At 31.2% G+C, this 27,166-nt stretch overlaps 2 protein-coding genes across 5 annotated transcripts; one reads left to right on the top strand and one right to left on the bottom strand.

Moving 5' to 3' along the window:
- Window positions 1–145: 145 nt before the first annotated feature.
- On the top strand, window positions 146–27,166 carry LOC111700352 (coiled-coil domain-containing protein AGAP005037). Of its 4 annotated transcripts, none has more exons than XM_023471255.1 (38): window positions 146–195; window positions 495–560; window positions 1,177–1,349; window positions 1,588–1,738; window positions 2,653–2,687; window positions 2,753–2,804; window positions 3,097–3,222; window positions 3,311–3,403; window positions 3,923–4,039; window positions 4,297–4,421; window positions 5,638–5,722; window positions 5,946–6,011; window positions 6,091–6,144; window positions 6,411–6,445; window positions 7,203–7,310; window positions 7,913–8,016; window positions 8,078–8,451; window positions 8,669–8,771; window positions 11,293–11,409; window positions 11,602–11,664; window positions 11,801–11,859; window positions 13,113–13,184; window positions 14,209–14,273; window positions 17,650–17,747; window positions 18,895–18,939; window positions 20,421–20,499; window positions 20,705–20,811; window positions 21,055–21,288; window positions 21,411–21,533; window positions 21,875–21,994; window positions 22,217–22,278; window positions 22,506–22,569; window positions 22,929–22,994; window positions 23,096–23,144; window positions 24,191–24,312; window positions 24,510–24,606; window positions 25,121–25,206; window positions 26,014–26,099. In XM_023471255.1, the coding sequence occupies exons 1-37, from the start codon at window positions 179–181 to the stop codon at window positions 25,174–25,176; spliced, it is 3,582 nt and encodes a 1,193-aa protein (XP_023327023.1). In that variant the 5' UTR covers window positions 146–178; the 3' UTR covers window positions 25,177–25,206; window positions 26,014–26,099. The 4 variants fall into 4 exon arrangements, with proteins under 4 accessions (XP_023327023.1, XP_023327015.1, XP_023327010.1 ...); XM_023471247.1 differs by having other exon boundaries at window positions 24,510–24,651; XM_023471242.1 differs by lacking the exon at window positions 25,121–25,206 and having other exon boundaries at window positions 26,014–27,166.
- On the bottom strand, window positions 15,044–16,682 carry LOC111700376 (carbohydrate sulfotransferase 11). Its single transcript, XM_023471266.1, has one exon. The coding sequence runs from the start codon at window positions 16,171–16,173 to the stop codon at window positions 15,103–15,105; it is 1,071 nt and encodes a 356-aa protein (XP_023327034.1). The 5' UTR covers window positions 16,174–16,682; the 3' UTR covers window positions 15,044–15,102.

The raw sequence follows: 27,166 nt of genomic DNA, 5'->3' as shown, positions 1-27,166 counted from the left end.
AAAGCTCATTAAAATAAATATCACATAATTGGGAGTGTATTATTTTGAATGAGTCATTTGGTATTGGTAATGGTCATTTATGAACATATTTTGACGCAAAGAGCGTTTTTTTGCCAAATACAAAAATAAACGTATTTTGTTTTTCAGAAATAAAATGATAAAAGCAAGATAGTGCGAGATGCTAAGCTTAATAAGGTATGAAATCATATAGTTATAAAAAAATTCTTGATTTCTTTTTTTGCTTTAATTATAAAGCATTTTCACATATATAATATGAATAAACAATTATAGAATTTAGGAACATCAAATCATTTTTAATTTTAACTAAAAATTAATAAACAAGATCCCACAAAAAGTTGAGCCGATTCGACTTTTTTTTATCAACAAATTTACCATTTAACAAGACAAACTTTATGGAGAGATTTAAATTTGTCTGGGCATCAATAATTTATTCTAAACCTCGCAATACTTTTACCTTTCATATGTTGATTCAGGAAAGGAAAAGGAAGGAAGGAGAAAAGTTTGGATGAATCTGAATCCGAAGTAGAACAGGATGACAGGTAACAAACTACAAATTATAATTGGTTGGTTATAAGTTTGTAGCCGAACTTTGATATAATGGGCGGTATGAATTTACTTATGCACGTTGCACAGAAGACCGAAAAAGTCAAAGTTTTTCATAAACTTTAACTTTTTTCTTTGAATTTAATTAATTCAGATGTTTAATATTTCAAATAAATATGAATAAAAATATTAATAATATTTAATAATTGATCATTTCGTAAATTTGTATGAACTCGAAAACTCCTGTGTTTCCGGTTTGAAATTTATTGTTCATAAAATTTTAGTAATTGTCGCTTAATTTTTCTGAGCCCTTTTGAATTGTCCTTAACTGACACCCTGTTGAGAAATAAAATCTAGCATTCTATACTCTACGAGATACCCAGAAAACAAACTTTTTAATATTCTGCATCCTACCCTCTCAGCTGAAATTTGGAACAAAACTTGAGCAAAAAGAAAAGCTGTTAAGTTTTAGACATATAAAATTAGAAATTAAAGTTTTTTTTTTAAAAGTTGCAGTTTTCTAAAATGTTTTACAATGCAAACTAAAAGCCTAAAGTCCTCTGAAAAGATTAAAATGATAATTTGTAACAAACTAATCATTCCAAATTTAAGACCTTCCTCAAGAGCTTCCAACAAATCTGAACGCCTGGACCCCAGAGTAAGTTGGGTTGACCGGCCTGGGTCAGGCAACCACCCGGAGCGCCCACACTCACGCTCAGGGCGAACAAAGCAACCTGTTCTCGGCACTCTAGGCTACCAACCGAACCTTTTCGAGGATGATCCAGGTGAAAAGTTAAAACCTTCCCACTAACGGTTGTTTTAGAAGTGTCTAATAATTTCTCGGTTTACACCCCCCCCCCCTTCCCGCCGCCCGCACACCGTGCATCTCTTTTCATAAACTAAAATTCACATTCTTCTCACTGGTAAAAATTCCCATAAAAAAAACTCTTAATAATGTAATTTATCTGAATCTTGAATAACCATTCTGCTAAATTTATATTTTATATTTTAAAAACTTGTTAGGTGTGATGAGTGAAGTAGAAACTGCTTCAAGTCGACTCCGACGAGGTGCTAAGCAAAGAAACTCTTATGGCGGAGGGGTAGTTATTCCTAGACCAAGAACATCCCCCTCCCAACCTAGTCGTTCCCCTAGCCAGGGCAGTAACCAACACAGGTATAGGGGTAAAAAAATGCCAAACATTAACGGTCAGTCAGATGTCTTTTTATATAAAGACCAATTTTTAGTTCACTAGGACATGACAGTTGTTTGGTTCTAGGTCATGCTCAGGTCAGGTCATGCTCAGATAGGCTCAGGTCAATGTCATGATCAGGTAAGGTCGTGGTCAGGTCAAGCCCAGGTCAAGGTCATGATCAGGTAAGGTCATGATCAGGTAAGGTCATGATCAGCTAAGGTCATGATCAGGTAAGGTCATGATTAGGTAAGGTCATGATCAGGTAAGGTCATGATTAGGTAAGGTCATGATCAAGTAAGGTCATAATCAGGTAAGGTCATGGTCAGGTCAAAATCAAACTATGGTTAGCTTCATGCTCAGGTCAAGTTTATGGAAGAAGTCATGGAAATGGCCGAGGTCAAAGTCATGCTCATTGCTCAAGTAAAAGTCATGCTCAGGTCAAAGTTAAAGTCGAGGTCAATGTCTGTCATTGCCATCTCTAAAATGCAAGTTTATCATGAAAAATTCTGAAACTAGGGATGGATAACATTTTGTTAACGAACGGCAGTTTAAAAAAACTGTTTTTGAAAATTAACTGAAAATTCTGAAACGTTCTTTAAAAATTAGAACGTCAGATTAATAAGGCGTACGGATGATTTTAAAATAAGGGCAAGTCCCGTTGATTTTCATGGCTAAAATTTGTGAACGATTGGGACAATCGGATAAATAATTTCTGTAATTATGTTTTGAGTGTCGACACTAGTTAACGAGATTACCAACTGTTTAAGGAATATTTGGTATTTCTACCTATAACACCGTTAAAAAATCAATATCATTAAAGAGCGAAGAAAACGCTATCAAACTGAAAGTTTAATTCGATCGAAAGAAAGTCGTATTTCCATATTTGCTTTTTTAGATTTCCTGGAAACAGCAACGGATACTTGTTACCAGGTATACGTTTTAAACAAAATCAATAACTTCCAATTTTGGGTAGACTTTTACATTTCCTTATTTAGATGATGATCCAGGAGTGATGTCTGACGTAGATAACAGACAATCTACATCTAGGTGATATGAAAACTATCTAAAAACATTAGGCCATACGAGAACCAAACATTGACTTCTCTAGTTTAAATTGNCCCCCGAGGATGATAGTTTGAAACTATAATCTTTGTGAAGAAACAACCTCAAGAACTGATGAGGGTCAACCCAGACCGAAATATATTTTCAATAAATGTGGAACTAACATCTACTTTTTTACTCTACAGAGGTTTGGTCCATCACCATCACCGAATTTTAAATATAAACAACCTCATGATTTCGTATAATTCTTTAAGTTGGTTAAATGTACTTTTCTTAGAATGAAAGCACAAAACAGTACAATGTCTCTTGGTAGAGGAGGTGTACTTTACCCTCCTCCCCTGCATTCATCTCTATTTGATGAAGATCCCGGGATTATGTCGGAAGCAGAAACTTCAAGTACAAGGTATCTTTTCATCTTTAATTACATTATGGTGCACAACAAACGTGTATATTTCTATGAATATAATACCATTGCATTAATTATTTTCTAGACGGAAAAACAAACCTAAGGCAGTATTACCTGTTGTCAGAACACCGTCAAAAACTTTAGAAAGACCTCTTGGCCTAGTATTTCTAGTGTATAGGTAATTGTAATTTTAAAGTTAATCCCCTGGATTAAACGCTGAAATTTTGCAATGGACTCATTTTTCTTTAACCCTATGCAAGCCTGGAGGGGGGGGGGGAGTCTATTTTTTATATTTTTTAATTGGGTGTTAATCATGTATTGTACCATAATACCTTTACTGTAAGGCCTTTTCATAGTGGGAGGGGTGGGGTCGGAACACGCCCCCCCCCCCCCTTCTTTAAATTAACCCATGTGCATCCAAGTAACATTTTTCATATTTGACATGCTCGAAGCCACTTTTCTCAATAGACGATAAAGAAATGTAAGCTATAAGGATCAAATATGCTTTCATCTTAGTGCACTTTAAAATTAGCAGACATTTTTATGAACATTTTTTGCCTTTGTTTTCATTATAAACACCGAATATGTATTCACAAACCTTGCTAATCTCTTGTAAATGTATAATGGATACAATTTTGACGATGACAAAAATTTCTTGATTTCAATCCCTTTCTTTCAAATTTTTACAATTTCCTAGGGGAGAAACAAAACGTGCACTGCTTCCGAATGAAATAACCGTGCTTGACACGGTAAAAGCGCTTTTTGTGCGCTCTTTCGGTCGCATGCTAACAATGGAATATATGGATTCTCCTAGGTTAGTAATTTTGATGTCTATTTCATGTAATTCATATCGACTTAAATTACAGAATTGCAAAGATAGAAAAACTCAAGCTCTAAAAAATTTAAATTATTACATCATCATCAATCTGTGAAAACAATATAAATATTACAGTATTATTTGTAAGCCCTATTTCTGCAAGTGGGGGCGGGGGGGTAGGGTTGTAACGTTAATTCCTGTGAGGAAATGCAGAAGTCCACAACATAGAAAGATTTGACAATATTGTGTTTCAGGGTTAAAATCTACATACATGACAGTGGTAAAGATATTTTCTACGAGCTAGAGAACCTTCAAGAAATCAAAGATCGAACTATTCTGAAACTATTTGAAACGGACGGTTCAGGAAGAGGGCCTTCAGGTTTTATAACATTTTAAATTTTTCCAGATAAACTAGCCTTAATTTACAATCATTTCTTAGATAAAACGTTAAACAAAATCAAATTCATTCTGAAAAATTATGAACATGTTTTTTAAAATGAAGACTACCATAACTCGTACAGTCAATTTTCTAAAATTATACAGACGCAAATATGTAAAATCCCGATTTCACATGTCAAATAACAAATAAAGATAAAGCGAATAGTGTAACAAATGCCTTACTCCAATATCTTTTCAGTAGTCTGTACCAATCTCGGTATGACCTTCTGTAATCTCAGTACGTATCCCATATATACAATTCTCTCGTCCGATCTATAATACTCAATCTCTATCAATCCAGATAAGACGCTGTTGTATTCTTTAGAATGTATCGCTCAGATACAACTATAGCTCTTTGTATTCTCAAGTTAGTATTCCTGATACAACTCTCTGTAATCCTTAATTTGTATCCATGATACACAGAGCTAACTCTTTGCTTCTCTACACGAGAATTAATACTTGTAAAAACGTTATGAAATGAAGCAACAATTCATGGTTAACTTACGTATATTTTGAGTTTTATGGTACAGGTTAAACTAATGAACATAAATAAGCTAAATCGTAATACAGGCTTTACGTAGTTATTAGAAAGTGTAGGTAGGTTACAGATAATGTACAGCATAATATATTAAATAGTATTAAAAATTAAACCAAATGAAATTTCGGCTTAGAAAAAAAAATAAAGTAAACGAAGCGCGTTTACAAGAAAAAGAGGCCAAACGAACAAGTAGGGAATAAGGAAAGAAAACTTTTAATTACAGATGCCTTATTTTTATTAGTTACTTACCTAGTTCATCCAAGATAGACCTGGACATTGATTTTGTCAAAACATTTGATTTTATTTACAAGGAAACATATTAACTAACAAGCGTTGCTTGTTGATAGATTTTAAAAGAAAAATTTCAAGCTGGTTCTATGGTGCACATCTCTAAGTGGTGGTAGGAAGAAGATTGATTTTTTGTAACAACTTTACCAAAACTTTGTTAGTTTCCAAAGACCAGCATTAGACTATACAGGTTAAGAGGATTAAAGATTTAATTAATGAAAAAAAAACATTTCTGTTCCTTTGAAAAAGTTACATGGTTAAATTGTTTTTCTGAACAATGTAAATAGACTTTATAAATTTACAAATGGATTTATTTAAGATTCTATTGTAGGATTAGGATCTGCTGGTTTACCACCATTTACTCCAACACCAGCAGAATTATTTGAACCTACATACGTTTCTAATGCACAGCTTAGGTAAGAATAAGTTTTAAACCGTGAATAAGCTATAATTAACATTGACCTAAGACTTTAAATAAACCCATAAGAATATTTTTTTAACATATGTTACTTTAGTTTCATTCTCAATGTTGTGATAAATTCGTGATTCAAACAACAAATATTCTAGTTAATTTGCTAGTTTAAGTGTAAATTTTTTAATTAGCAATATTAATAATTTTGTATTTGATAATTTCTGTAGATCTACGAAGAGTTTACATATAGAAGAACCAATATCATTGCCTACAGACTCCTCAACATTACCGAGGTCATTTTTAATTTACAGTGGAAAACGGTAAATTACAGTGAAGTTGTTAATGTAAATTTTCTGACTTATAATGTTATAGGAACGTTTTCTCTACCAGATCTTTGGGATTTGGTGATGAGCAAGAATTAACAAGGAAAATATTTAAAGTATTTATTAAAGATATACTGCTTAATTTTCACGATAGAGCAAGAAAATGATTATTCTTAATTGTTTACATCATTATAACTATATCTTATATCTTTAAAACTATTATCAACAAATATTTCAAACTAATATGGAAAAATTTAATCACATATCCATTATATTATTATTATTATATATTATATATATCCATTATTATATTATTGTTTAATATTATTTTAATATGATATTATATTATATAATATTTTAATTTGTTAGAACTATGCCTGGCCGAAGTAAATCATCCTTATCAGGTCAAAATTTAAAATAACAAAAGATTAATATACATACATATTTTGCATATTTTGTATTTAGAACGGATTTCTGAATGAATAGTCAATTTAAGGACATAACACATAAAAAATGTTCATAGAATATCATCAAGAATAATGAATTATTTTCACCTTGAGCACGCAACTATAAAACTCAAAGTTACCGGCCCTTGTAAGCATAACAAACTTGGATCCAACCCAAATCATTTGTCATAAATTAACTTTTCTTTGAGATATTTAACAAAACCTTTTTTTCTTCACTTATAACATCGTTTTATTCATCAAATAATCCCTACAGAGCGTCTTTGAAGTGTAAAATAGTACATACAAGTACAGCACACCTTAAAGCCTACAATATTTAAAGATTAAAAACTAAAATGTATATACCAATTCTTAGAATCCAAAATCCTGAATTTTTACTTTCATAAAATCATCCAGCTCATTTAAGGGTGTTAAGACATTTCATAGATAACAAAAATCTTTCAAATCTGTGAAATGTTCTGTCTATCAAATATCTTCTATGCAATATACTATCTATGAAATGTCCTGTCTGTAATCAATCGATGTCAATCCATAAAATGTCAATCTATGAAATGTCAATCTATGAAATGTCAATCAATGAAATGTCAATCCATGAAAAATCAAGATATGAAAAGTTAATCTATGAAATTTCAATCTATAAAATGTCCCAATATCACTTAAAAAAGTGACATTATTTTAATTCAATGTTTTTGTTTAGCTCGGTCCAGAGATCATGATACGAGCTCACAGCGAGGGAGTAAGGATGATCTAAGAATGGTTCGATTTGCTTCTCGATTCACATCGCAGGGGGAAGGAGGCTATGCAGGTATAAGGAGCTTAAAGAATCCTTCTAAAATTTTACAATGGTTAGCAAAATATTTACAACCATCAATTTTCGTACTAACCAAATATCTGGATCAATAATATTACGTAAATAAATATTTCCATATAATACGGTGAGACTCATCAAACTGTGGAATAAAAAGAGGTTTATTAAGGCTCAAGTTATGGCTTTAAATATTCCAAAGGACATAAAATGCAACAATTGTGCAGTTAAAACAGACCCATCTTACTTACACCTTTATAAGTTTGTTTTCAGGCAACTTTAAAACTATTTGCTTTATGACAGCATTAAATACTCAGAAAATTGCTTAAATATCTCTTCTTATTCCACAGTTTTATAAGTTACTAGTTGGGGTGCTTGGCATTGCACGCGTGGAAAAGAAAAATTTAAAAAATTAAAATTCGATTCTTTTAGCTTATGTCACCCCAGGTATGAGTGTCGACAAAGAAATTCAGCCCATTCGGTTCAGCCATTTTGCCGGCCAGACGGAACATATATCCGAATGTCGTGTTATATTATTAACTAATATTTTTAAAAAGCCAATAAATTTAATAGAAAAAAAAATATTTTAAATTGGTTTCCAGGTCACGGTCCCGTTAATCAGGCCGAAGCTAAAGAAAGAATGATTGCCATGGAGGTTCAGCTAAGTCAATTGACCGGGATAGTGCAGAAAGCGCTGATAAAAAAGGTGAGATAAAAAAATTAAATGAAGTAATTTAAAAATTTTTTTCATTGCAAAAATCCTATAGGGAGGTGGGAAGAAAAGTGTAAGTTTCGAGAAATCTGTCAGTTTTAGTGATGATCCCCCTCCTTTGCCAAGCAGTATTCTAAGTAAAAGAGGAGAAAGAGGAGACAGAGGAGAAAGGGGAGACAAAGGAGATAGAGGAGAAAGAGGGGGTTCTGGTAATAACGGAGGAGGAGGCAAAGGAAGAGAAAGATTGGTCGTTGGAACTGCTGAAGGTGTTGGAGAAGTTGGAGGTGGGGAAGGAGGAGGACGAGGAGTGAGAGGAATAGATGATCTAAGAAGTGGAGGAGGAGTAGGACCTGAAGGAAATGACCGAGATGAAAACCTAACAAGAGGAGGCAGTCTTAGGCTAAATATTCCTCGACCTGTACAGACAAGGTAATCATTCAGAAATATGTATATTTTCTAAAGAAAAAATATGACACTAAATTCCCATCCCTGCACTCCCCCCCCCCCCCCCCCCCCCCCCCCCCCTCCACAACATTATATTACAAAAAGGGAGCTAGTATTTAAAGATGATTCAAAATTAATAAAAAAAGATTTAAAAATAGTTTTTTTTCAAAATTTTAATATTGGGTTGTTATTCTTTTTCTAGTGAAGAGAAGAAGAAGATAGAACGATCTAGTCTGGTAACTCTAGATCCAGAATTATATAATCAGTTGAGAGGAATACAAAAATCTGCCAAAGATCTAAGACAAGTAAGCCTGTGCATGTAATATGATATCATATAACATATAATAGAATAAAGAGATAAATAATAATATAATCACAATATCATCAAGTTGAATTGTTTAAGCTTTGGAGTTTTATAAAATTGTTCAACTGGCATATTTTAACGTTGCACATTTTAATTTGATCTTTCTAAAAAAAATCATCAAAACATTACAATCTATTTAAAAATTCAATTTCTCTGATGGTTTGTCTTATCTTTGTATCTAAAAAACGTTAAAACGGCTGTACCGATTTGGCACAATTATTTTTGTGGTACCTCACGATCTCAAAAATACAAAAACAAATTTATCTTGAAATTTGATTTTTAAACTTTCTAGAAAATTCGTGAAATATATAGTCTAAATTTACTAAGAAAAAATTGCAACTTGAAAAACAACATGTAAAGGCTCAATTACTGGAAAAGGTTCAATTGTACAGCGTCCTAATAGTCAAATATATCAAAATCATTTTAGGAAAGAAAAATTTCTTAACAATTTAAATAAATATCCACCTTTTGTTTTATAAACAAAAAATGGAATTTATAAAATTGATAATTATGCATCAGTGAGAAATTAATAAATAAAACTTATATTGTGTGTTTGAATAAAGGGTGTTAAAAAATATGCAGGAAATTGTATTCATATGAATTTCATTTTTGTAGATTATAGAACTTTTTCCAGCTAATTTTAAAGTTAAATTTAAGAAGTTTTCCCAGCAAAATTTAAATTCTTTAAAATGACTTTGAATAGGCAATCTGCAGTTCTCAATGGCTTTCACTCGCCTATGTTTGCCAGCCGAAAAAAATAAATGTATTAATATTTACAAACATGAATATATTTTCAAAATAACCCTAATATATTATGCATGATGATTAAATTATAAGAGAAGAAGATATTTTGCAGCATCTGCAACAGTAATATGATTATATAAAGGGAGTGTTTGCGAAACATGAAAGGGGGTATGGACTTACGGCGAAAAAATAAGCGCTTTCGATCGCTACTAATCTTACTTCTATCTGTGTGTTTATCAAGAGGAAATTGATGAAAACGACTCATACTGAAGAACGTAGCGTCCATACAAATTTGGAAAGTTGCAAACTTGCAACATTCAACTCGGATCGTAAAAAATCAATCTAATTCCAAACAAATCATTCATATATTACAAATAAGAGTCATCGATTATTTTTCGACGGATTCGTATCAAGTAGATATTTCATACTATTTATTTTTTATTTTTTATGATCTGATAATTACTTTTGAAAATATTTATTCCTGTTTCGAGGATTTTGGATAATGAAGACGACATTTTCATATTAGTCAGCAAATTTTGAAAATCCAGCGCCAGCCAAATATTATCAAAAAAAAAATATTATGAAATATTAACAATACTCGAATGCGTCGAAAATAATGGATGACTATTGGTGGTAATATCTGAATGATTTTTTTAAAATTAAATTGATTATTTTACGATCCGAGTACGTTGAATGTTGCATCTTTCTGAATTTGTATAGACGCTTCGTTCTTCAGCATGAGTCGTTTTTAACAGTTTTCTCTTGATAGACACAACAGATAGAAGTAAGATTAGTAGTGATTAAAAGCGTTTATTTTTCGCCGTAAGCCTATACCCCCTTTCATTTTTCGTAAACAATCCCTATAAGTAAAATTATTGCAAACTACACTAAAATGTTCTACAACAATCATAACATTTTTGTATTGAACAAATCTTAAAATATTTTTCAACATTTTATTTACCCTTTGACACCGAGGGAGAAATGCAGAAATTCAGGAAAGCCATTTTTGGTTTTTTTTCCTACAGTATTGTATGAAACCTAATAGAACATAAAAACTATTTTTTGATTTAATATTTTCATAAACTATGTTATTCGCAGAGGAAAAAATATTTTTAATCATGGTCATATAATTGGGGATTTGGCTTTTCTCTTACTTTTTTAAGAAGCTATTAGCTTTCTGAAAACAAAATGTATCAATTCATTCACTGTCAGAAGAAATGCTATTTTTGTGATCGGGCTTTTTTAAAAAGTACTATTAGTACACAGTGATATGTACAACTTACTCAAAAAACCTAAGTTCACCAAGTTTTTCTTTTTGCAGCCGGGTAGTCAGAGTGATCCAAAAGTTGCTAACTCTTAAGTAAAAATCATGCAAAAACTAATTCTTTAAAACTAACGCTAAAAGCAAGTTATAAAATGTAAGTATTTAGGGCTACAAAATGTTAGTTTGTGAGGTTAAATAACAAGCTAAGGCGTTGCGACACTTACAATCCGACTCAGAATTTAAAATTTATGCAACTTTTTTTTGTAGTCTGGACTATTTAACATTAAAGTTGTGCGACCTTTTTATCGGCAATCTCAAATCCAGCTAACTAGGAAAGAGAAAGCACCAACTCAAATAATACTTTTATGGAAATTATAAAAACAGTGTGTTAATATACTAGAAATGTTAAGCAAAGATATTTATGTTAAAGTGAAAAGTAATTGTATTTATTAAGGAGGTACGGGTCCTGAAGCGTCTTTCTCAGTTGCAAAGCATGACAATAAACGATCTGGTGAACGATACATATCTCAAGCTGCGTGAAGCAGTTATTGTCTTTGCTACAGAAAATAAGGAACAATGATAAACAAAAAGCGTACAATCTTCGAGCAATCAACAGCTTTATAATTTAAAAATAAATAATAATTAAATCCTTAATGATAAAAGCATGATTGTCATAATATAGTTATTACCAATATTATTTTTAATATTTTAAGTCTCCAAAAATCATTACTAAGGAACAACTTCTTATTGTTAATATGCACAGTATGGGTCAAAATCTGAGTTTGAAATTATACGAGCAATCGAAGATGAATCTTTGTTCAGTCAGGTACATGTAATTCACCAATAAGCTCAAGGTTTTATCTTTCTTAATAAATGCCAAGGGCAGCAAAAGAAATGTATTTAAAACTGATGACAAAAATCAAGACATCCATGTTGTGTCATCACATAACAAAATGTTTCAGGGACTGGTCGAACTGTTAAAAGAGTTAAAAGAACTGGAGATTGGCGTTGAAGAGATAAGGTTAAACTACCATTTTTTTGATCAGAGAAAGAGTTTTAGTTTTAATCTTGTTCACTCTTTACAGTTTTAAGCAAAGTTTAAGTTTTTTCTTAAAGGGATTTCAAGCTTAATTAATCAAAGAAGTTCGTAGTAAGATTTAGACTCCATTGGAAACGACCATAGGAATTCAGTTTCACTGGAGGGGCTTGATAAATCTCTATTTACAAGTTCAAACTTCAGATATGAGATATGTATATAGATATATGAGATATTTAGATTTTTTTTCAAGGGGGTTTATAATTCCACTTAGGGGAGTCAGATATCCTTCCTGGTGGTTTATAATACCACTAAGGGGATTCAGAACCCCCCTCTGGGGGTTTAAAATTCCACTTGAGGTATTCTGATTTTCATCCGGAATTTTAAACTCCCTGAGTGAATATCTGATACCCTCAAAAAATGTTAAACTTCCAGGATCGATATCTGAATCCCTCATAGTGGAATTATAAACTTCCAGGATGGTCATCATCGTGACTAGGACCCTTCGTTAACGATCATTAACGACTACCCTTCGTTAACGATCGTTAACGACAACCCTTCGTTAACGATCGTTAACGAAGAGAGAAAATTGACCAGAAGGGCATCTGTACTTATCATTGAGTAGTTTTTAAGAAAATATCAAGAAGTTTTAGCTTCCCCACAACTTTTTAACTTCATGTAAGACGACATTCAATAAAGTTGCATCTAATTTTTTTTCCAAAACGATTGTTTTACTAAAAACAATATTTTTTATAAAGTTCGTCGTTTTGTTAACGATCGTTAACGACAACCCTTCGTTAACGATCGTTAACGACGACCCTTCATTAACAATCCTTAACATATTTGTCGATAAAAAAAAATTATAAAAAAACGATAGTTTTTTTCGAAAGCGATCGTTTTTAAAAACAATTGTAAAAAACGGTCACAAATCGTTTTTAAAAAAACGATAGTTTTTTAAACGAACGTTATTCTTATTCTAAAAGTTCAAAACGAGTGGGTCGTTTTTAAAAACGATAGTTATTTTCAAAAAACGAAACGATCGTTTATCGAAAAACGATTAACAACCCTTGCCCTTTTTTTAGAAACTCTTGGTAAATCTGTTTTAAATAATTATAATTGGGTTTTGTCCAAGTTCAATATGAAATGTAAGAAATATAGGAGATTATCAAAACAAAAATAATTAATATTTTTTATCCTGATTAATTTTTAACAGTTAAAAGAATCCATTTTTAATTTAGGAGTGGAGTTATTCTTAAAAAGAATAAAATCTCTACTCAGGATGTGGAGAATATGGCTATAACACTAAGCAGGTACACGTCAAAATACTACGTTAGATTAAAATCTTATACAGTGAAACCCTTAATAAAGAATACATCGAAAGAATTCATCAAATGTCGTATTCTTCACTTTCTGATAATGGAATGTTGCATATATTTAGTTTTTTAATTAAATGATTATATGGAACTCTTAAAAACTGTTCCCGCATATTCAAGGCTATTTATTTATTTTGCAAATACTGAAATTTACGTAATACAGTATAAAACTCATTGGAAAATTGTCAAGACGACATTTGATAAATTCTTCCGATGTATTCGTTATTAAGGGTTTCACCGTATATTTTTTATCATAACTCGATTCTTTCTCTCATTATATTATTGATAAGACCAAAAAAATCAATATTTTTGTAAAGATTTATTCTCACACAAAGATATAAATATATATATAAATGGCGTAGTCAAAATTTGTTTAAAGAATTTAAATATATAGTTTTACAAAAGAAAAAAGAAAAATATGCAAAATTATACACAAATAGGCGGTTTTGATTATTACTCATTACATAACATATTTATCATTTCACTTATTACGTAATAATCGAATCCTTCAACTTATAAATTATTCGTTCTTGTATTTAAAAGTTCTTGTAAAATCGAAACTTTTCATGCATGGTCCAATGGGACATCAAAATATTGCATTTGTTTCTTAACTAACATTTTACTAAGATCAGAAAGATTTACAGAACAATCATTTGCATTTATGTAACCACATAAATATGCTTTCCTCATACCTCTGCGTTAAATTAAAATGAGAGGAGCCACACTCCTTCTGTCTAGTCGAGTGGGGTTTTATAATCTACCCTTGACAATGTATCTTGAAATGAATTGTCTAGGTACTTCTAGTTCCCTTTAAGTGAAGATTGCAACAACAAATCTAAAGGTTAACTGTACACTTTCATCTGGACTCTAGAGAAAGCGGCCAAAGAATGTCTATTTAAAAAATTTTAAACTAAACTTTGATTGCTTCTTGCAGAATTATTGAAACAACATTTTCTTGTAGATCCAGTAAAAGGGTTACAGAGCTACAAAAGAAACTACCAATGTTGCAGCAGAAACTGTTGGACGGTAAAGTTAAGTTAAAGGGAGTGACCAACAATGCATTGTGGCCAAATTTGTTAGGATTCATTTTAGACATTTCTACGACGTATATTTACAGTTTGAGCGCAAAGTCGACGTTCAAAATTACTAACCTGGGTGGACACGTTTCAGAATCTTTTTTTAAATTATTAAATAAAGACAACAAACAATGTAAACAAAATTCTACAGTAAACTTATCAGTTGTTTAGGAACAGGTTGATAAAATAAAAATCGAAAATAAGAAATCTTATTCAATTATTAGTTTCTATAATTTCATCATTCACAAAGATTTTCTTCGGGTTTTCTGTAATCTTTATTGAAAAGACGACATTTGAAGAATTTGTAGAAATCTGTGGACAAATTCATAGTAAATAAGAAAATCGAAATAAGGGATTCTAACATTAGTTTATTGACAAATTTCTTTTGAGAAATATGTTCCTAAACATCTAATTAGTTTACTGTATAATTTTTGCTTTATTTTCGTTATTTAATTATTTTAAAAAAAAAACTATTCTGAAAACGTACCCCCCTAATTCATGATTTTGAACGTCAAACTCAGTAGTTATAAATCGTGGAAACGTTTTACATGTCTTAAATGAATCCTAAAAGATTTTCTACCATACTGCATACTCAGTTCAACTACCATACATTGCCGGTCACTCCCTTTAAAATTGTAATAAAGATTCGGCATAATTAATAATAACAAGAAAGCCTTTTAAAATATCAGAACTTTATAAAACTACAAAAAGTAAATAAGGTCGAAAAATGTGCTTTGTTTATTCTCATGATTCTATTTCACAAATCCTTCAATTCAATATTATGGTTTACTCGGGATAGCGTAAGACAAGAAGGGTTCGATATCATAACCAAACATTAAAAAATCAAAGTAATATCTTGTGTACAATGACTTAACCATTCGTCGAGGAATTTGAGAGAAATAGTTTTGAGATTTGGAAGTTGTTGATTTATTCCCCGTCTTGTGAGTGTGCTGTAGAGATCCCTTTTCCTGGTCTGTTAAAAACACGCCGTGTTCTTTTAGTTTCTGCATTATATAACTGCTGTCTTCGTTTATGGTTTCAGTTTTACCGATAACATTGTACCGTACGTGGCAAGGTGTACAGAGAAGGAAATACGGTAACCAGTGCTCGTTGAACTTTGAAAAGGTAGTTTCTAGTAAATAACTTACAAATTCTTTAAAAGTCGGCACTTTCTGATATATATCATGCTCTAGAGGCTCTGTTCTAAAATTTTTGATTATTTCTTTTCCATACAGATTATAAAACTTGCTAGCTTTAATATTTTCCTCGCTGGAGTTATCAAGACGAAAGAATTTATCCCGGTATGCTGAAAGCAGACGATCGAATGGATGTCGAACTGTCAGAAATGAGAAGGAGTTTGTTTGAATATCTTGGAGCTCTAAAAGTGATTTTGGCCTCGGCATCAGTCGTCTTAGTATCGTATGAGTTAGTCCTATATTGTTTTCTTTACGTTTCCGTTCCGATAAGAAGAGTTCTACCCAGCTGGTGCTCGCAGCCTTAGGAACCTTGCACCAAAAAAAATCTCTCTCTCTGTCAACTAAGATATCTGATTTTAAAGAGATTTGTATTGCATCTTCCAAGTGAAATACTCTTACAGAAATATTTTGAACCTGTTTCTTGTATGTTTCGCAAACCCTGTTCAATAAACTCAGCCTATCTGAATATTCTGAACTGGTCTGCAGGCCCGAGATGCCATAAAAGGGTAATTCAAGGTTGGAATAATTCAAAGATAATGAAAACAGAAATACTGCAGTCAGAATAATTGTTCCTACTAGGATTTTTCTACAATAGAATAATAGAATATTGAAGGAAAACTGAAAGTTTTTACAAAACCAAACATTTTTCCACATTTTCTGAAAAAAAACTCGTAATTCAAATAAGGATTCGGCATTATCAACAACTTACCCTGCTAAACACTACACCAAAATTCTAAATATATGAGAGAATAATTGTGAAAAAATATTAAATCTTATCGTGTCAATCTTCAAAGGAATTGAGTCTGTGTCACAACTCAAGTTTATTAATCCCAATATATTTAAAACTTGATGGTGTAAACCTTTGATATTTCAAACTTAATTTATAGGATCCAGCATAATTCATAGTTTAAGATATCTAAGATGGGTAAAAAAGATATGAGGATTAAAAAATCAGAGTTTGTTGCAAAGACTCAATTCCTTTTAGTCACTATATTTTTCAAATGCACAAGTGATCGAATGAGTTTGGCAAATAAATTTACATTAATAAATTCAGAAATTATTACAAGTGTGAATACATCTGTTTCTTTAAAGTCAAACCTTATAGAAATCCAACGTATAAGAAACAGCTACGTATAGCAACAAGGCGTATTTTCCGGGAGAACATTTTTTTATTTTTAAGAAATTAAACGTTTTTGTAAAACATCGTAGCCTATCATTATCATTACCATAATTTCTAATTTTTTAACATACCCTAGACATTAAAGTAGCAAATAGTTTAATACGTACATTTGTACTGCTCTCTATTGTGTCTAATTGGTCCCCCAGATTATATTATGTACTGACAACATAAATGAATGATTATATGGTTATACATAAAATTGCGTGTTACTATTAAAAAGATATTTTATAAAAATGCTATCAAAAGTTTTATTTTTAGAAAAAAAAATTCTTAAAAGTATAAAAAAAAGTTCTCCAGTAATGCTAATATGATTTCATAAAATTCCGTTTTACCATTTAAATATAAGGATTTTATGAAAATTATATCTACTTTACATTGATTATTTAATTTCTCAAAAATATAAAAATGTTCTCCCGGATAATACGCCTTGTTGCTATACGTACCGGAAATTTTTATACGTTGGATTTCTATAAGGTTTGACCGCCTGTTTCTTTGACCAAACACGTACAGTAACTGTTTAGACCTGTTTACTTGGGGCAGGTAAACCCGCCCCTCCCCTTTACCCAATGATAATCCTATCCGGCCCTATGTAAATTGTCCCGGCCTGTCAGGCAAAATGGGCAGCGAAGGTTTGCACCTGTATGGGGGGGGGGGGAGACTTTTTACTTCCAACTCTTTATTTGTAGATATGTATTTTGCTAACTTAGAATTTAGATAGTAATATTTATTTTAGTAAAGTGCACATCCATTCCCACTCCTCATTGAATAGAAATTACTCAAATAGTTGAATTTATTGTTTTTGCCCAGCATGATATAATAAAGGAAAATGAAAGAATTTGAACTTGATAAATTTGATAATCTAGTTGTTTTTAAACAGGTGAGGTAGCACAAATTTCGTATCAACCCTCTAATTACTCTGTAATCTATATAAAAACCAGTAACCATTTCAGTACAAATTCCGGATGAGGGAGGTCAACAGATACGAATGAAAAAGTTTCAACAAGAAATACCCCAGAGACTTGAAAATGCTTGGACTAGATGCAAAAAAGTGAGTAAATGTTTTTAAATAACAGAAAGGTCTTACTTGATGTATTTTTTAGATATACAATAGGTCAAGTACCATGGTATACCAGTCTCTTTCCATTTATTGATATTGCATTATTTTTTTTTATTAAAAAAATTAAAAACACTCAGAACAGATAAAATACAAGCTTTAAAATGTCAAAGTTATTTTTGTTCATTAAAAGAAGTTATCTTTATGCATTAGAAGGTTTGGGGAAAGATTACTGACACCCTAACGTAAAATACACAGTAAAAGGTTTTTTTGTAGTAATCAATTACAAACAGTAATAAACCAGTAAACAGTAAGTTTTAAAATAAACTTGGCTTTTTATTATGACTCTATCTGTAAGTACTTCTATTTGTACAATATAAAACAGAACAAACAAAAAAGCTCAAGGATTTGAAAATATTTGTTCGTGGAAATTCAAATTTTTTAAACTCTGAGAATTGATAAAACTCCCTTGGGACCTTATGAAGTCCCCAAAAATGGCTCAGTAACATCTCGCCATATAACATTTCGCCATATAGCAATTCGCCTAAGTAACATTTCGCCATATAACAACTTCCCTAAGTAACATTTCGCCATATAACAACTTGCCATGTAACATTTCGAGATAAAACAACAACTCGCCATATAAAAATAATAAATTTTATTTAGTAGTTTAGTAGTAAATATATGTAATTATATAAAATTATGAAACATTGTTAAGCTCATTTAAATTAGGATTTAAATTTAGTGTATAAGAAGTTGTTTATGTCAACCAAAGATGGTATCCGCCGCGGAGTTGTAGATGCGTGCAGTACTCCAGACATTGTTGGAATTACTGTATTTGCGGGTTTTTGATTTGTGGATAATTTCATTTACACCACAATTGAATTTAAAAATTTATATATAGGCAAGTTGTTGTTATATGGCGAAATGTTACTTAGGCGAGTTGTTTCTTCGGCAGGTTGTTATATGGCGAGTTGTTACATGGCGAAATGTTATATGGCGCAGATGTTACTGAGCCCAATAAATGTGGGCTTGATCGGTTCAGAAGTTTCGACGTTTATCGGTTACAAACAAACAGATAAGCAAATTATATATAGAAGCATATGAAAGACCTTTTAATTATCAATGTAACCAATTTTAGGTTACTGGAACCTTAGTTACACTGAAGAGACTGGCAAGTGTCCAGGTAGCATTTTCATTATTATTTTTATTTCATCTTTTGTTTATTTGTATTATTAAATGTAGGTATCTTACAGTGATCTAAAGGTTGCAAGCTATCACGCAACAGTTGATGAACATTTTTCCCTTTTACTTCTCAAATATAAAAGCTAATAAGAGTGCTTTCTTGTTCTTACGTGTATATGTCTAGGGCAACACAAAAGTGGAAATGAATCAATGATGTAAAATCAAAGGCAACAATTTATAGCAGCCTGGATCTATGTAATCTAGATAGATATAGATAAAAAAAATATATAGATTGGCAATGTATGCAGTATACACAAGGAATTGAACTTTCCATCGATTTTATCCAATAGGTTATTACGGTTTAATCTGTGCATGCAGTACGTGGGGTTATTATTCATTCCCATCCCTGCCCCCTAATTTCAGAACCTTTAAAAAAAGAAAAATACATGCGTTACCCACAAAGAATTGAGACGACTGTACAGAATTTATACCGTCAGTGATGTTTATGATTCCCTACAATTGTAACCATGTTTCTTTCTTTGACAAATCAATAAATATGCCAATTAAAGACTATTCAGACCAAAAGAGTTAATTTAAAGGGATTGTTCGCGAAAAATGAAAGGGGGTATAGGCATACGGCGAAAAATAAGCGCTTTTGATCGCTATTAATCTTACTTCTATCTGTTGCGTCTATAAGGAGAAAATTGTTTAAAACAACTTATGCTGAATAACGTAACATCCAACCAAATTGAGAAAGTTGCAATCCACGACTTGGATCGTAAAAAAATCTAATTTTAAACAAATCATTTAGATATAGCAACCTATAGTCATCGAATAATTTTCGCCATATTTGAATAAAGTTAATTTTTCATACTTTTTTTACTTCTTTTATAGACAATGCACTTAAAAGAACAATTTTTTCCGCTAGGTGTCTCTACCACGTGGAAACATTAAGAGCATCGAGAGCAGAGACACCTGGCGGACAAACTAATCGGCGTTTAAATGCATTGTATATAAAATAAATACAAAATATTATTTATAAAAATTGATGACTAATATCTAAATGATTTGTTTGATATTAAATTGATTTTTACGATCCAAGTCGTGGATTGCAATTTTCTCAATTTGGGTGGATGCAACGTTATACAGGAAAAGTCGTTTTTAACAATTGTCTCCTTATAGACGGAACAGATATAAGTAAGATTAGTAGCGATCAAAAGCGCTTATTTTTCGGCGTGTGCCGCGTAAACATCAGTATGGCGGCTACAACGTATGCAATAGTTTCTATCGATTTGTTATAGCTATATCCAAAATCTATAATATTTTCGTACAATCTAAATCTAATCAAACTTACATTGTTATTTTTAACTATTTTATAATATCATCTATAATAACACATTTAATATTTTTTATTTTTTATTTTAGTATTACATGATATTACTATTTTTCCCTGTTAGTTTTGACTTGTACAATTTTGAATAGGAGCAGAGGGTGCATCCTGGTGCTCCTCTTGATGTGTCACTGTCTCCGACTCCATCAGAAATAGCTCGACTTCCAACAGGTTTCTATATAAACAGTACAAAGAAAGATTTCACTTATAGTTTTACTTTCTTTAAAATGTAGTCAATATCAGCTTGCCAATATCAATGACATGTTGCAAACAAAAATTTATAAAGATAAACAAAGGATAAATTAAGTAGCTAAGATGTTAATACATAAAATGGTCACGTCATTCAGTTGTCTAACTTTAGATAATTATTATCAAGGTTCGGATATGAGCAAGGAGAGTTCTCTCGATGATTTACTTGATGCCTTGCAAAATTTCTCCGAGGGGAGTAACTCCGAATCCCTGGCATCAGATGCTCCTGATCAGGTGGAAAACTTAAATTTATCATGAATCTCGAAATTGATATTTTCTAAATTCATTAGATCGACGAAACTGAAAAATCATCTAAAGATTTATCAAATTTAACAGACTTCAGCGATTAACATATTTTTAACTTTTGTAATACAAGGGACAGCATAATTATTTTCTACTGTTTAGGCCAAATATAGGATCTAAACGATTTGTAAATATGTCAAAAAGTTAATGCCTTTATCGATTTTTTCTTTCTAGGACAAGAGTTGTAGCAGTTCAAGTTCGATAGCAGAAAACCCTGTTCACGCCCGAACAGTCAAGGCAAAGGTGGGAAAAGCCTCTCAGGTATTAAAGACAAACCAGGATGTGAAGGCTAGCCGTGTGCTAAAGACTAACCAGGAAGAGGTTGATTCTCAAGACACAGTAAAGGCTCTGGAACCCACAAGCGCTAAGTCACCAACAGTCTCTCTCCCAGTAATTGATTATAATGACGTAAGTAAAACGTTTCAACGAGTAATCTAATTAGACATAATAAAACATGTTACATTTTAACAAAAAACAAAGTTAGAATTAGTTGCATTATCTCAACTTCTTTAAAAATTTCAATATTTTAGAGCTCCAGTCCTCATAAACAGAAAAATACTCAAAACCATGCTCAACTTTTACAAAATATTGATTATTCAATGCAAGAGGAGTGTTCACTCACACCCCCTTGCCCTCCGAGGACAAATACGAAGGTAAGATTTATACAGTAAACGATTTCATTCTAATAAGGAAAAATAGATAAATGTGTTTATTATTATTAAAGTTTATCTTGTGGCACAATAGATACAAGATCCAGCTATTACGAGATGTGGATATTATTAATGAACATGGAAGAACAATAAGAAATAAAATGTTTTCTTTTTTTACTGTCTTCTGTAATAGAATTAATATTTGTTGTAAAATTAATTGAGAATCATATTCAAATAGATTATTGCAATATAATTTTTTAGAAAATGTAACAAATCAGCTTGTTAGTAGCGTTTTAAATGCAAAACATCTAGAAATAGGTATCTGTTTCTAATTTTTGTAATAGGGAGCTCCACCCCCACCCCCACCAAGAACCAGCTCTGCAAAGCCTGAAGATCCTCGGATTAAAGTTTGTGTCGGATCTGAAGATACCAGGAGTAAAAGTAGTGGACATGAAAACAACAAGGAAACAACAATGATACTACTACATCACGATGTCATAAAATACAAATCATTTCGTCTTGACGTAACATATATTTTTAAATACATTTGCCTGTTCGCACGTGAAAATATTATTATGATAGATAATATTCATAATGTTTTTTGTTTATCGTCCGGTTGCTTCTAGTAATTCCGCATTGTTATTTTTCAAACCTGTCATTTGATTTTTTATAATTGTTGGTTGCAGATATCCTCTTATATCAATACTAAGCTAGTTGTGGATCACACCGCAGCCTCGGCCCTGAACAGGTAAATCAGAAAAAAAGATTAATATAGATGACTGTCAGGGGCGCAGTCAGCAATTTGTCCAGGGGCAGGGGGCTTAATTTTGTTCTCCAGGGGGAACTCAGCACCCGTTACGGCCTTAAAACCCCCTGAAATTCATAGATTTCACTGGTCCAGGGGGGATTGGCCCCAATATCCCCCCCCCCTCTGACTACGCCTCATATGACAGTGAATAATCTTGAATGTTTAAGAACTGTTGCTACTGAACAGGAAAGAGAGGAGAGAAAATCAATGAATGATAGATTTATAGAAAGGGTAAATTTTCATTATTTTGTTTTGATCAATTTTCATCATTTCATTCTTGTGGAGAATTTTATAATATTTTACGCTTTTACATTTTACCATTAATAATATATAATATAATAATTAAAAGGAAATTCTCAAAAATGTGAATCATCGTTTTCCTTCTTATTATTACATTTATTATAATAAATTTCTATTGTTAGTGATTAATCTTACAAAATTGATACAAAAAAGCTTTGATTCCGCCATTTTTCTTTGCGTTTAGAAGTATCTGAGAAAACTGAATTTAGATAAAAAGCATACATGTTTTGTTTGTTCCGTAAGTATGTCATTTATGAAATATTCAATATTTGATAAAGTTTCATGTTAAGGTGGCATCAACTGTTCATTCACTTTCCAGGAGCGAATCTTCAAGCAGCGAAAGTGTAAATTCCCAGGCAATCTTAAAAATTCACTATTTTAAAATTATAAAAGTTTGATATAAAGAGGAAATAAAAATAATTGCACATTTCGAAATTAAATGCTTTCATTATGGCAGGAAGGCAGTCTGCAATTAAGAAGAAATAATAGTTTGACCGGCTGGACAGGTTATATTTACTTCTCTTCAGTTTAAAATTAAATTTATAAAATATTTTTTTATCAGATGGAAACTGCAGTAAAATAACTATAAGCGAATAAAAGGCAAAGGTTTATAAACAGGGTGTCCCTAACAAACGCTCTTTTAGATATTTTGGCAATCACCATGGTTAATTTTTTTTTTAATTTTGGACATTTTTAAAATCTTTAAAATATTTCCGATCGATTTATTTCAATTAAATGCATGTAACACAAAAATTTAAGAATTTAATGCAGTTGTAAGTTTCTCATTTTGGCAAGATTGAAAATTTTTATTGTCAATGTGATAAGTAAAAGAAATAATTTATCAGTGTATTCACATTTTATTTTAATAGATTATAATAAGTCTATAAATGAGTCTGCTGAATCAGAACACAACATACAATTAAAAATGAGCAAGTTGTCCCAATAAATACTGGTTTCGACAAATATTTATTCGTTTTAAAATTATCAGAATCAGGGACAGTCAACAGAAGGGTAAAGAAAAAAAAGAAGTAGAGAAACGATGCATGTTCAGAAGAAGAATCAAATCAGAATTTTTCTGTATCAACTGTATCAAAATTATAAGATTAAAAACTCAAAGTAATAAATTGTTAATAGAAAAAAAGGCTATAAGGGTTTAACATTACACACAAATTATTAAGAATATTCATATAATTATAATTATTCTGATTAATGACTGAAAGCAGGCTGTCTTGAAAAGTGAAATTTGCACCCAAACTAAAGATTAAAAGACCAGACATAAATTTTTTCTGGAGCTTGTTTTTGTTGTACTCAAAAGCAGAGACATATCTTTCTTCATTGTAAACTAAAGTCATGTAATTCTTCAAGAATAACTGCGCAATTTTTAGATTTGTTTAAACGATTTGCATTTTTTGAGACCCAATAAAATTCCATAAAACTCAACCAAGCCAAAATGTAAAATTTTTGTGTTACATACCTCTAATAATATGCAATGTCTTAAAGAGCGGTTTTTTATGAGATACCCTTTACATATTTACTAATCGTGATATCAAAGGTTCTGGACCCCCTCCTGTTCCTAATAAACCAGATGCAATAAAAAACTTGAATAGCAAAAAACGCCAGGATGAGTTGGAACAACGGCACCAAGAGCTGCTTCATAGACAAAAACAGCTGCAGGTTCAGTTATAAGCAAATAAATAGCCAAGCAAATATTGCACATTTCAGAATATATTAGCTTTAAAACATACAAATCCTTTAAATGTAGGGTTGGTCAAGTACATTGTGCAATGTACATATCAAAATTCAATTTTTTTTAGATTTACGAAACTTCAATGATTTTCTTACGGGAAAAATAAATCAAAGTTTTTATTTAGGAACAGTTTCAGCGGCTGCAGTCTATGCAAAAGGTGTCGGTAACTGGCAGTATACGAGAAAATCTAAATAATATAGAGAAAAACTCTGATTCTGTCGGTGAGTCTGCACTTAACAGTTTGGAGAAAAATTCTATAACACAAGGTAAACATGTATCATTGTGACGGAGGTATTTTTTTAGGATTTAAACCCCGTATAAGGGACAGAAACTTTGCTTACGTTATTTGATGATGCACAATTTTCTGGCTAACGTTTTGAAGAAAAAAATGTTATATTTGAATTTCGCTTTATTTAAAATTGATTTTGATATCAAGAAAAATATTATTAAAATAATAAGGCGTGATTACGAACAGACAAAATATGGAACATGAATTTTTTAAGATAAGTAAACTGAAAATTTTGCCCTAATTATTGAAAACTTCAGTTTAAGAGGCAAAAAGGTCATGTCGTTTTTTGGAGAATATTGTCTTTGAAATGGCGTTCGACATTTTTATTGTTATATCAGTCCCTAATATCTGACATGTCTGTCCTTAATTTGTTTATTGAAAAATACTCTAATACAAGCAATGAAAAATAAATAAGCAAAAAAATGATCACCAATCATATATTTTAGATTACATGTGCAAAAACACTGTTAACACAATATCAACTGCCAAGAAACACATTTGACGGAATGTACAGTAGGGCACTTAAAAAATGGTATGACTTATGAGCCCAAATTTTGATCATTTAAGTATAATAGAAAGCGTCATAAACCACTGCATTTAACCCTTAAGATGGAGAAAAACGTAAGACTTGATGTTTGATATGTTTTACCGAAAATGTTGTATATGTAAGAACGGCTTAAGCAGGAATTTAAGAATTAAGGATAGACAAATTTTTAGTTATCACGTGGGACAGGCATTTTTAACATGACTTTTTTTGGAAGAATTTTTCCCATATGTTTATAAATTCAAATATGAAGCGGAAACTATTTCGATATAGTTCTCCAAGCTCAATCTTTTTTTCATCAAGCCATTGTAACAAACAAAACAAATGGCATTATCTTTAGTAGGGACAGGCATAAAAAGCTATTACAATTTGGTCTTTCAAGGCTTGTTGAACAATTTTAGGATACAAATATTTTTTTACATTTTTTGGGATTCTAAAATCTTTCCGAAAATGATCTAAAACATTGTGCGATGAAGTTTATTTTTTCCTCTAATGAAACATTATCGTGATTTTGAACAAAGTTATTTATTTAAAGTTTCGCTTCTTATTCATTTCAATATAACTGAAACAAAACAAAATGAAGATTTTAGTTTTGAAGTTTTTTAAAACACACTGCATTATTTATATTCCATTTTTATTCTATGTTGCACCTTGCATTTATAATTGTATGCACATAAAAGTTGGGATTCTTGGAGCTCATACTGAAAGTCCTCAAAATATGTTTTCTATAAACCTTTTTAAAATTAAGATGTTCTATGTTTGAAATTTTCTTATTAAACAAAATATATTTTTCAGGAGAGAGTTATGGTAAATCTGAAGGAAATAGGATCGGTAGTTCCTCTACTTTACCTTCTGCTGCTCAAAGAGCTCATGCAAAGAAAATATACGAAACAGATATTATATGATGTTGATATTTTTTGTTGGGGAAATAATCTATATAAAGATCAATCAAAAGTATGTAGTCTAGTATGAAATCATATAAGTTTGTGATGATTTGTGTCAAATTTAAAGTTAGGTCTAAGAATTATTTTTTGTTAACTATTCGATACACAGTTGTTTGGATTTATTGGGAGAGTTTTTTTACCCAATTATTTGTACATTTTCCAATTTTTATATTTTATACGTCGACATTATTTTAACATTTTACGAATTGTTGGTGCATTTCTTGTTTAAATTAATCACTTAAACCATTCAAACTTAAGCTTATACATTGTTCTGTATAGTATTTATATGTAATAGTAATCTCTCTGGATGTTTGTTTGTCAAATTTCCTTGACCGGTTTGCCTATATTTTGTCAGAGCCATTGAAAATTGCTTTATTTTTCTTTGCATAGCAAATTTTTTCTTTTTCAAATAAGTATTTAATGACATTTCTTGTTTTAATCTTTTAATTTTACGCTAGTCAAATAAAGGGTCTTTATGGTTTTGGAGGTAATCGTAAAGCAAGATTATCAATGTGTATGGTGATGTTCTGAAATGTTTTACTGAGACCGAAAAGATAATCAAGTTTTTCAAATCAAATCTTGCCTGAATTTGCTGAGTAATTTCATTGAATATACATTGGATAATTACATGGATATTACAAAATTGCAGGACAGGAGTAGGACACCACAGAAACTGATAAAGGTGAAATTCCATGCGTTTAAAATCTGTTATATTTTTTATGAGAATTTACCTGTTGCTGATGCAAAGACTAATGCCAGGATAACTTAGTGAATTCAAGCAAGATTAAAAAAAATTATTTTTAGGCCCTAAATGAAATATTTTATACTCAATGAGAATCGTTAACATATCATTCCATAACAACATCGATACCATATACATCAACTCCAAAAGCCCCAAAGACCCAATATTTGACTAATGCTTAAAGGCAGTGTTCGTGAAAAATGAAAGGGGGTATAGGCTTAATGCAATAAAAAAGCGCTTTTGATCGCTACTAATCTTACTT

This window comes from Eurytemora carolleeae, unplaced genomic scaffold (genome assembly GCF_000591075.1).
Source record: "Eurytemora carolleeae unplaced genomic scaffold, Eaff_2.0 scaffold88, whole genome shotgun sequence".
Classification (NCBI taxonomy): Eukaryota; Metazoa; Arthropoda; class Copepoda; order Calanoida; family Temoridae; genus Eurytemora; species Eurytemora carolleeae.
The sequence above is the reverse complement of the archived record's forward strand: the minus strand, read 5'-3'. Positions and strand labels throughout refer to the sequence as shown.